This window comes from Pelodiscus sinensis, chromosome 9 (genome assembly GCF_052426305.1).
Source record: "Pelodiscus sinensis isolate ZL-2025 chromosome 9, ASM5242630v1, whole genome shotgun sequence".
Classification (NCBI taxonomy): Eukaryota; Metazoa; Chordata; order Testudines; family Trionychidae; genus Pelodiscus; species Pelodiscus sinensis.
In genome coordinates, this window is record NC_143060.1 from 9,691,405 (window position 1) to 9,703,793 (window position 12,389).

The 12,389-nt window shown below is 41.6% G+C and overlaps 1 protein-coding gene across 5 annotated transcripts in view; it reads left to right on the forward strand.

Annotated features, from left to right (window-relative positions):
• Positions 1-12,389, forward strand: part of ELAVL4 (ELAV like RNA binding protein 4) — a 120,089-nt gene that overhangs the window by 57,078 nt on the left and 50,622 nt on the right. For all 5 annotated transcript variants that reach the window (XM_075935951.2, XM_006126430.5, XM_006126431.5 and 2 more), the window contains exon 2: positions 4,173-4,413. In XM_075935951.2, the coding sequence (XP_075792066.1) occupies positions 4,173-4,413 (241 nt within the window). The remainder of the gene's footprint in view (positions 1-4,172; positions 4,414-12,389) is intronic.

Sequence of the window (12,389 nt, forward strand, 5' to 3'; positions counted from 1 at the left end):
GTTCGAGCACATCAAGGGGCTCTGCTTATTTGGGAGGCCTTGAGGGAGAGTTTCAGGCAACGCCAGCTATGAGCTTCTTACCCAGGCCTCTCCGCAAGTGGTCCCTGCAGTGCTGCTACATGCCTTTCCTCTCCCAGCCTCTCCCTTGCCTTGCTCTGCCTCTCTTTCTACCTTCCCCCCTGCCCTGCAGAGCAAAGAATAAAGCCTTTTGTTGATGATGATGAAAAAACAAGACTTTATTTGGGGGATATAAAATGGCAGAGGGGGAGGCTGGGTAAAGAACCTGGAATGCGGAAGGAGGGGGAAGGGGCTCAGGAATGAGGCTGGGAGTGCAGGCACTTGCCAGCAGATGTACAGACGCCCCAAGGGAGCATTGCTTCACCCATGTCCTGGGGACAAGCAGGCATGGGAAGGTGCGGTCCAGGCCAGGAACCTGCGGGCGGGAGCAGGGGACAGCACAGCTTGGCCTCCTTCTGTGTCCCGCACATACCGGGTCCAGCACTGGCAGGTGAGAACTTCTATTCCTGTCTGCTATGGGGGGGTGGGGGGGAGATGAGTGTGTGAGCAACAGAGGCAGCTGGCCGGAGAGAGTGCTACTGGGGTCCTTCTTTTTCCTCCCTTTGGCAGGTTCCCCTGCAGGGGATCGGTCTCCTTTGCATCACTGCGCTCGACTGGGAGCGGATGCTGCCCGAGTGTAGGCATGAGCCTGTACTGTGTGCGGCACTGCTGTATGGTTCCATGACCCCAGACTCCTCAGTGGTGGTTTGTTATAGGAAACCATGGAGTCTGGAGTAACGCAGTCCTCTCCAGGAACCTTGTGAGAACGATCAAAGGGTTCCTGTGTGAGAGCATGATGGAGCTGGGTGATCCAGACTAGCTCTCCATGTGCACTCAGATGCACAGGCTGTTGTGCGACCCCCAGGCTAAGTCGGCTGAGTGAGGAGTTTCCCACCTGTCGCCTGCCCCCACGTGTGTATAGGGAAAGTTATAGAACTCACTTGAAGTGCCTTCCCCAACTTCGTCCAATCCCTGGAAGACATCCTGAGTTGGAGGACCGGCTCCAGGGTGAAGAGCAGCTCCTGGCTTGCAGGCATGGTCAACTGGCTGGCCACCTCTTGCTGCTCCTCCTCCTCATTCTGCTCCATAACCCCACCCTCATGGAGTCTGATGCTGGGTGTGCCCTGGCCGAGACTTGACAACAGCAGGGGAGGGGGGTGACCACGTCCCCTCCTAGGATGGTGTCGAGCTGTTCGTAGTAGCATCACGTGTGCGGGGCCACTGCAGAGTGTCCTCTCTACTCCCTGGTCTTATGACAGGTCTGCCTGAATTCCTTAATTTTCATGCAGACCTGGTTAAGGGTCCATGTCTGTCCCTTCTCAGCCAGGCTGGCAGCCATCCGGCTGTAGATCTCTGCTTTCTGCCTTGTAGTGCAGAGATCCTGGAGGTTGGTCTCCTCACCCCAGCCTTCGATGAGACCCAGGATCACTGCACCAGTTCAGGCCGGTGCTCGCTTGCATTCCTGGCCACTTGCAGCCGAGGGTGCTGGCTGCAGGAGTGCTAGCAGCCGTGGGGGGCTCAGAGGCAGCGCTGGGGACTGCCATTGCTCCTGGGATGGTGGCATGAGGCTGGCAAAGGTCTGCTCCTGCCACAGGCCCTTTTCCTGCAGCCTGCTACTTTAAAAGAGCCTAAAGAGAATGGGAGCAGTGGAGCTGGCAGGTGTGGCCAGAGCAGCCACAAGTGCAGCTGTGCGGCGCCTCTGGATGCCAATTATTTCAAAATAGCCACAGCTGAGCGTCCACACTAATGCTCTTTCGAAAGAAGTGTTATTTCTCCTGGAAAGCAGGGGTACAGATTTTGAAACAATCAGCCCATTATTTTGAAATAACGGGATTGGTAGTGTGGATGCTCTGCTTGTTATTTCAAAATAGTGTAGACCGTGGCTCAGTGAATATGCATCTGAAATGAATATAGTCTGGATGACTCCCTTCTGACAACAAAAATGAATACATGACCCTAGGAGTAGAGACCGAAGCCTGAGCCTGCCCAAGCCCAGCTGTCCTGGGACAGGAAGCCAGAGCTGAAGCTCTCAGACATCTGCTTTGGCCCTGGGCAGCGATACTTGGATTTCCGCTTCAGCCTGGGGCTCGGCATATCTAATGCCAGCCCTGGCAACCCCACTGAAATGAAGTCCCAACCTACAGTTTGAAAACCATTGATTTAGAATGAAGTAGGGAACATATTTGTTGGTCAATGTCCAGAACAAGGGATGGACATTTTCTGTGTGGGTATCTAAAGATGTAGGCAGGTTTTGATCACATGATTTGGCTGTGGTGGTTCTGCCTGGAATCTGTTGATGTTTTTACAAAGTTATTGTTATGAAGCCATCACCTACCTACGTGCGCTGATTTTTACTTTCCAGATCATTCTGTTTCATGTATTTGCCATGTCTTTTTGTCATCCATACTGAAAGGTCTTCAGTCATTGAAAACTATTAACCAAAGTGGTTGTTTCTTGCTGCGCCAATTAATTTAAAAATAGCCAATCAAATTTGTTCATGTCTAATTATAAGCAAAGGGAATATTTGATAAGTGAGGTATCAGAAGCAATACTGAATTACATAAATTCACAACCATTTTGGTGTGTTTATTTCTAGTGCTTCTTTAGTTTAAATCATGTAGAATGCTTTAATCTGCCTGGCATCAGTCTAGTTTAGAATACTTTTTTCCCCCTCCAAAGTTTTGTAGGGAATTATTAAACCTGCCTTGTCACAATATGTACTTTACTGACTTTAAAAAAAGAAAGCAAAATTAAGTCTTAGGTAATTATTGTAATTATAGGATCAGATCGACAAGGGTTCAAACTGTATGGTATCTCAGTACTCTTAAGTCTCTCTTGGATTTTTCCTTTATCTCTAAATTTCCTTGTCCTGTGTTACTGGTAGTCTCTCATGCTTGGTAGTACTTTATATCACTGAATATCTTCTGCTCTCTTTCATAATCAGGGACCTTGACTACCTTGGGGATTTTCCATGATTACAGACATCTGCCTAGCTACACCAGTGCAGCCCCTCCCGTAGACAGAGAAAACCGCGGTTCGCACTGGTACAGTTTACCCTAGTCAAGATAGTGTCCCTCAGTGCACATGTAGGATTTCCTCATCAATACTCATGAATGCACTGGTAGAGTTATACTGAAGTATGTAGTTAAAGTTCATCGTGGGGAAATCTACAGACAGGGCCATGCTCCTGCAGGTATCCAACTCTATCAACAATATGCTGCTCTAGTCCTTGGTCCTGCAAATGCGCATGCGCGCGCACACACACACACACACACTTCAGTTGTGTGATTAGTCCTACTGATAGCTCGGATGCATCGGTGTTTGCAATACTGGACTCTTATTCTGTAATAGAAAAGACCATTTGAATCTGGTTTTTAAAAAATTGTGGCTTTACATTTCAAGATGGAAAAGTGTTTTGATTTTTATCTGTATTCCTACTTTGTGAGCCATTTGAAAGCTCCGATAGAATCCAAAAGACACTTGGGAATTATAGCAAACACTAGAATACTCACATCCATGAAGTTTGAGGGTTCAGTGCCTTATTCTGTAAAGAGGAGATATTCCATTAGTGAAAAATATAACTGGAGAATACAGATAATCATTTCAGCCAGTGAATGGTGTGTCTTCTGGGATCAGGGTGTTATTACTTGAAGGCGATCCAAACAACAACTATTTGCAGATTAAATGCTCCCATTTAATTTGGTGTCATTGCACTTTGTGATACAGTTATTAAATAGGCAATATATTTTACCTTTTCTGTATAGACCTCTATATTTACCTCTTCTGCTTTAATGAAACTGTAATTTTAATCATGATTATTACCTTAAATTATAATTAAATTCATGCTTAAATATACATTTATGAAAATGGTTGTGCGATGAAAACAGAAATTAGCTTTGCATTAACCAAAAAAGGAGGATTTTTCACTGCTTCTTAGTATATGCTCACAGCCAAAGACTAGCATGACCTACTTTATAACAATAACAGCGGAATCAAGCACCCCCCCTTTTTTTAAGTGTCTGAATTGGCTGCGAAAGCTACCTACTTATTGGTGTGTTAGTATCTTTAAAATAGCAATTGAGTGTGAAACTTCAGGCAGTTTTTTTTTTTTTTAGATAATTAGCACCATGGAGCCTCAGGTGTCGAATGGCCCTACATCCAGTACGACCAATGGACCCTCCAGCAACAGTAGAAACTGTCCTTCCCCCATGCAGACAGGGGCTGCCACAGATGACAGTAAAACCAACCTCATAGTCAACTATTTACCCCAGAATATGACGCAGGAAGAATTCAGGAGTCTCTTTGGGAGCATTGGTGAAATAGAATCCTGCAAACTTGTGAGAGACAAAATTACAGGTATGTTCTTAAATATTTTTGACATTGGCTTAGATTCATGTTTCTACTTTACATAATCCTTTGGGCAACAAAACTTTGGTGTTTTTCAAATGTTCATAATTTTTTTTGTGTCGTGTCTAAGTGCATACAGTGGACAGCACAGTAATTACCTTTACTGACTATTCCCATAATGGAAAATATTGCCAATACCTGAGTCAGCTTCCTGCAGGCAGTAAACCTTCAGTGGTGACTACTGTGTATATATTCAGATTGCAGGAGAAACCAGTTCTGTTTCAAGCCACATAAAGAGCTGAAAAAAGAATAACAACTAGGATTTCTAAAAAATGTATAATGTTGTATTTATAAAACATGACTAAGAGGCCAATTTTGTATAGTTTCATAGCCCATTTGGTTCCATTCCCTTTCCCAGTTCTCCTTCATTTTTATTTATTTTCCCTAACTTGAAAAAGGATAGTCTAAATCTTTTGCTGTGTTTTTTTTTTTAATTATTATTATTGTGTTGTGTTTATGGTTGTGTTCTCCGATGCTTTTATCCAGTCTTAGCTCTTTTTCTTTTGGAGTAAAATCTGATGATAGGTTTGCCTCCAGAAGATTCAGAAATACACCCTTTCGTTATAATCTAGATCTGTATCAAAGAGAAAACTGCATGTTCTCCCATAGGGAAGGCATGAATAGAAGAGGAAGGACTGTTGTATGCTCAAACTTTGCTGCAGAACTGCAATCATAGTTATACATTAGTGCACATCATTTATGTTTAAAAGGCAGTGGAATGAACCATCAGCCTTTATAGCTACTTAGGAAGATTACATGGCCTTTTACTCCCGTTCTAAAGGAAAAATGGATAAAATGTCCAGTGTTTGGTACATCACCGATATCATAATTCATGACGTAGCATAAATACGTGGAAATTGCAGTCACTGTACAATATTTGAACCTAATGTTCCCTCATGCCCTGCTAGTAGCAGGGTATTGTCTACGTGAGGATCCGTGAATCTATGTGTGTGATACTGTGCCATTTGCAGGTTTAACAACTCCCTTTCTGACATATTGCATACCGCAGCCACGTCCGAGCCAGTTTCACATGTCTATCCATGTTTTAAGTAAACCAGCACAGGAACTGCCCCTAAGAAACTACAGAGACTCTTGCCACATTTCCTTAACCATACCAGAGAGGTTGAGGATCTTGGAAAAGGAAGGGTTTCCAAAATAACTGGGTCCTCCCACACAGAACATACTCATAGAGGGCTGTGGGTAGAGAGGGATGTAAAACCAGAGTGTGCATTTTGAAGAGAGAGAATTGTCTTGTGAATGAAGGATGAAGACAAACAGTGTTACTCTAACAATCACGTAGCCCTTGCATGGACAGTCTTAGTGCAATACACTTAGTGCTTTTGAGTGTGAAATCATTCCTTTTATTTCTTTTTTCCCATTTAACATTGAGACACGTAATAAATGGAGGTAGCCCTGGAACAAATCACATTCTCAAAATGTTGTTCATCAGTACTCTCTTCTGCACATTGATTGTTACGTATTTACCTCAATGCTCCCTCACAGACAGCTTCAGGAGTGCAAGGGAGAAAAGGATTTTTGGGGACTTTTGTTTGGGCTTGTGCTTTATTTAGACTGTGAAATGCTCTAAGTATTTCTTAAGATTAGAGCTGCCTGCATAATATGGGACCTAACACTATATATTCCCTAGATATTTGCTAGCATGGTTCACAATTAGTGACAAAATTATTTTTTCTTTCCAGTCCAAAAAAAAAAAATCTGAGGAACTAAAATTACAGCACTGCGCACTGGGGTCCAGCTGCAGTGCCCAGCAGCTTTGCCACCTCTGTGCACACCGGGCTCCACTTGCAGCACCCAGCATCCCCACTGCCTCTGTGCTCCTATTCCTGTTGCTGCGCCAGGCCACCCCGCTGCCTCTGCATGCCAGGCTCCTGCTGTCCTACTACCACATGCGGGGCTTCCACTCCCCTACCAGGAACACCCACTGCCCTACCGGGAACACCCACTGCCCTGTCAGCCTGCAGGGCTCCCAGGCGCTAGTTCTCCACGGAGAGTCTCTGGTCAAGGGACATCCGTGGTCCTGCTGGACCATGGATGTTGCCAGACCAGAGAGTCCCAGTTAAGAGAGTTTCAACCTGTATTATTTCTTTGGTGGGATGAAAACCCTGGATGTTGTCTTAGGCTTTACTTCATTTCCTGTATGTTCTGTATTCTCATGGTTTCGTGCCGCCTCAAGGACTCTGTCTTATTAGTAGAAGTTTCAAGAAAATGCCTGTACTAGCTTTGGACATGCTTCTGGGTGGCTCTGCCGCTAGAAATTTTCTTTTACTATAAATTGGATCATTCTTTGTGATGGGATTCATGGGCAACCAGTTTTCCTAGAGTTAGATTGAAATAAAATTTTCAAAAGCATCTCAGTTGTTTACGGTCTCCATCCCATTCTCCAGAATGATTTATGCACTTAGGAGCCAAAGTCTCATGGAATTCAATAGGCTTCAGTGATTGAAAATGGAACTTAGGACCCCAAATAATGTAAGCACCTTTGATATTTTTACACAAGATAATTTCTCTCCATTCCATTCCAAAGTCCCAATGATCTGAAGTTTGAGGAATAGATTTGGTTCTTTTGAGACTCAGTTTTTCACAATTACCATGTTCGGTTTCATTATGCTAATAGAAAACTCTAATGTGGGTTGTTGTTTTTTCCTGAGGTTTCATTTCCCCTTCAACTTGAGTTCACCATGCAGTGAAAACACCTGCCTCAACATCTCAGCCTAGTTCCCCTCCATCAGAAATGCCTCAGAGCAAACGGAATAGTACGGGCTCTTACCTGTCAATTGTAGCTACTGGTCTCTTCTTCCTATCTCTAGCATAGCTACCTGGAAAACCAGTCCATTCCTTCCCTCCACTTACTACAGTCACATATTCCCAAGCCCCTTAACCTAGAAGTTTGGGAGTAGCAGGGATTAGAATGTTAAATAAATACAAAAACAAAATTTATCCAACTGTCTACACTATGGGGCTACGTCTACACTGGCCCCTTTTCCGGAAGGGGCATGTAAATTTCACTAGTCGTCGTAGGGAAATCCGCGGGGGATTTAAATATCCCCCGCGGCATTTAAATAAAAATGTCCGCCGCTTTTTTCCGGCTTTTAAAAAAGCCGGAAAAGAGCGTCTAGACTGGCCCCGATCCTCCGGAAAAAGTGCCCTTTTCCGGAGGCTCTTATTCTTACTTCAAAGTAGGAATAAGAGCCTCCGGAAAAGGGCACTTTTTCCGGAGGATCGGGGCCAGTCTAGACGCTCTTTTCCGGCTTTTTTAAAAGCCGGAAAAAAGCGGCGGACATTTTTATTTAAATGCCGCTGGGGATATTTAAATCCCCCGCGGATTTCCCTACGACGACTAGTGAAATTTACATGCCCCTTCCGGAAAAGGGGCCAGTGTAGACGTAGCCCGGGTGTTGGCCTCTGGTTGTGATACACAGTGCTAGACAAGCATGTCCCCCAAGAGGTTCACCAACACACAGTGTTGTCATTTTCATCATGATGAGCATAAACAAGTAAAAAGACAAGACTGTATTCATACAGTAGACTCAGTTAACAAGTTTGATTGGCTCTTGGCCATGTATTCAGTAGTGAAATGCAAGTGGATAAAAATCAAGGCTGAAATATGTTTCAAGTTTGTTATATGAACATTCTTTGTAGGAGTGAGAGCTTGTCAGAATGACTGCCTTTTAAATGATTATCTGCTTTATTTTATTATTGACATCAGGCAACATAATTTTTTGAAGATGTACTGCAGAATAAATTTAACTACCGTGCACATTAAATTCTCTTGACATGCTTGTGGACTTAAGCAAAGCTCTGAAACAGTTTATGTTCAATATGCCTGTGGATTTTTGCACATTTTTATTCAGAAAATCCATTTTTTGTAGTGGATAGTTCTTTGTTTTTTCAGTGAATAAGTAACATAAAATATATACAAGGTGTACAATAAAAAGCAGGGACTGAGAAGTGAGCCATTTTTAACAAACTGGAGCACGTTCTGTGAAGGATGTTGAACTCCTTCATATATAATTGCTTTTTCCATCTTGCTAGTAAAATAAAGTAAATTGATTATAAAGTAAAAGCAAATGTGAATTAAAGTTGTGCTTAAGGGATTTTTTAATAAGTGCTTTCAGAAAAATAAAAGGGCATATTTCAAATGTGATCTAAAATTGTTAGTTTGGCAAAATCATATGAAATCGCAGAGGAGAGTGAACATTTAGCGAGGCAAATAAAAGATACTGTTTTCCCCATGTTGTTAAGGAAATGCACAGATTTTAGTAAGATATTATTTATTCTCCCAAAATATTTTACAAGGTGTTCAAAGCTAAACAAAATCTGTTAAACATACAGGGTCCCCTTGAGAGAATTTATAATCAAGACTGTTGTGCCATTATTTTAATAGCGATTAAACAGTTACTGATGATCTGTTCAGTCTTCATACAGGCCTTTCCAGAGCAGTCATAAGATGTTTAAGAAAACTAATTCATGATGATACCACTTGCTTAGGAAAGACACATGTTTAAACAAGCGTGCGCCTTTATTACTGAAAAAATGCTAATTTGGTGGTACGCTGAACTCCATTGAACAGGAATGACAGATTCCAAGACAGCCTCTAATTTGGTATTCAAAACCAAAATTGTGAACTTCAGTTTTGTTTGGTAGCTTTTCTGAATAGGCAGGATATACAGCAGCTTTTCAAAAAGATGCTAATGATTTGAAAGTGGAGGTATAACTCAAGCATGCAATTTAATTACGGGGGAGAGGTTCAACTGAAAAATGTACTTCAGTTGCAGACAATTTAAGGAAAAGACACAGGGAAAAAGAAAGGCCACAGATATTTGCCATCATTGGCAGGGAGTTTTAATAAAAGCAGAACTTGTGGTTATAAAGTGTGCTTATTAAATTCTTCATTTGCACTACCTAATTAATTCCAGCATTTTAAATTAACAGTGAAACTGGTCCCTGCTGTACCATTTCATAGCTACAGCATATTTCGTCCAGCAATCCAGTAGTTCAGGTTTAATCAGCTGCTCTCCAGAAGTGAAAAAGAAGGAACTTGAGTGAGGAAACTAAATAGCACAAACATTTTAGAACAGCAGCGTATGAAATAGATTGCCAACTTAGAAACAAAGCAGGTTTTAGACAATTCAGATCATGTAGGCATTACAGTTGCTGTTATAAATATTATAGAACAATGTGGGAGTAGCAAACTCTTGTAATAAATTTTATACCTTTCCAGAAGGCTAGTGTACATAGACTCAGTCTGTGGAAAATAAGGGCATATCATGGAATACCAACAACAAAATTTAGAATAATCAAAGATCTTTTATGATGCTGAATGTGCGGTTGGTGATAGTGATATCATCAGCCAATGATTTGTAGTGACAGTCAGATTAAGACAAGGATGTTCCCACTATTGTTTGCACTGGTCATTAACTGCATCTTGAGGAAAATAACCACAGAAAGCAACCAAGGAATTTTATGGACAAATGCTAAGGTGCAATTGGAGTACCTTGTTTTTGCTGATGACTTTGTTCTGCTCAGTTCAGCACTTTATTTTCAGGAAGAACTCCCCCTCTCTCCCAGCTTTTTGTAGAAGTGTAAAACAAATCATTTTGTTCATCAGCAAGGGAAGGATAAACTACATAGCTCTCAACATTCCAAAAGCAGCCATCTGGAGAGATGGAGAAACACTGGAAGAAATAAGTCATTTTACTTATCTGGGGACCAAGATGTGCTATATTAGTCACACCATTCTAGATGGTCAGCAACAAATAACAAAAGCCGCAAACAACTTTCATAAACTTGAAAAGATTTGGAAAAATAGCATGATCTGCCCTGGAACAAAAATAAAAATATTTAATACTGGCATCGTTACTGTCCTTCTCTGTAGAGCAGACTCAGGAAATACACAACTACAATAGATAAAATTCATTCATTGCACAATAAATGCCAGCAATAGATTTTCAAAATCTATTGGAAAGGTTTTATTGCGATATCAGAAAGTCTAAGTGTCAACTTAAATTATAAAATACAGAAAAAAAGACTATGATGAACATGTTTAGAACACTGTAGAAGAATGATACCAATGTGACTTCCATGTTATGTGATAACATAGACACCAACTGGAAAGAGAAAATGGTGGTGGCCAAGAGAAACATTATATATCACAATAGCGAACAAATTTAAATCTATCAATATGACACTCAGAAGCTTGTACCAAACCAACACCAGTCCAAAAAAAATGATGGAAACTGGTGGATACCATATGCATGTATTTAGAGGGTGGGAGGATAAAGAAAGAAGGGAAAAAAGAAAGAAGTATATGAAAGGATATGGCTTTTCGGGGGAAGGTTACTGCTGTAGATAATTTTGGGACTCCATTTTTAAAAATTAGGCTAAATTACATTAAATTGTAGGTTTATATTTTTCTTTGTTCTGTCTCCAAATGAAGTCAAAGCACAATCAGGCCCTGAATTTCAAAGGGGATTTTGAAGGGCCAGTGTTAACCAGTCTATGTCCTAACATTAACACTGTTTGTTTAAGGAAATGTCCAGTCTTTGTAGCACCCTAAAGAAAAATCTTATTTGAGGCAACCTAAATTGATTGTTACTGCTGACTCATATAATGTTTGCTTATTTAAGAAAAAAATCTCAAACTTGAAAAGATTTGGAATCTTTAGAATCTTCTGTATATGCCCAATAGGCCTTCTCCTTGCAGTGCCAAATTGGAAGTTGAATTTTGGGCCAAAGCGCTCTGAGTATATTGTAAACTATATTTCTGGCATTGTTGAATTTGAAATGTCTCTACAAATGAGCAACAAAAGTGTTTTCCAAAGTATAGGTTTGTTTAGCTAAAATTTAATCATGATCCAGATACACTGGTATTCTACTTCATCATGTGCTATTGGATTGCTGTGTGTAAAACATGCAGCAGCAGCAGACAGAGTTGGAGGAATAATCCTTGTTTGTGTCTTCAAATCAGATATCCAGTCAGCAGTAACCCAGTTAGGGAAGTTCATCCTCCTCTTGACACCTCACTCTCTCACCAGTTTTTTTAATTTGTACTCAACTCTGAATGAAGTAGAAAGATTGCCACGTCATTGCCTGACATTATTAATATGCACCAAAGGTAGAAACTGTGATCTCCTTAGTGTTGCTGTAAGAGTTCAGTCCAGGAAGAGCCTCAACCATTGAACCATTGCAGAATAAAATGAAAAGAGAATATGTGCCAGCCATTGGGTGAAAGCACTGAAGTGGATCTTGATCTGCATACAGATAGTCTCTAGTTATTGGTTGTACTGTCTGCTATCCTAGCTGGAAATTGTGGGCCTTAAAATTAGAGATGTGAATGGTTAACTGGCTACAGGCAGGGGGCTGCTCCAACCCTCCGGTGCCGGAACAGCCTCCGCCTGCCCACGTTTAATCGGTTAACCAGTTAAGCATTATGTTTAACTGGTTAACTAATTAAACAGGCGTTTACAGCCCTACTTAAAATCTGCTCTCTTCTTGTCTCATCTTCCACAACATGGAGGAGAAGAAAGAAGCACAAGTCTTTGATCAGATTATCTGGAAGCAGTGCAGCAGCGACATTCTGTACAGTGTCATTGTAGGGTATAGAAGTAAGCTTTGTTGCAAGCAATACTTCTGCTGCATTCTAGGTCTCTCCCATAGGCACTGAAATGAGTAACCTGAAAATAAAGCATGCATTAAGGGTGTGTCTAGACTACAGAGTTTTGTCGACAAAACTATACCTGCATCTACACTACCACTGAGTTCTGTCGACATAACGTCGACAGAACTCAGCAGTTTTGTCGACGCTGGTAAACCTCATTTTACGAGGCATAACGCCTTCTGTCGACAGAATTCTGTCAACAGAAGGTGTTATTGCATGTAGGGTTGTGTCTAGACTACAGGGTTTTG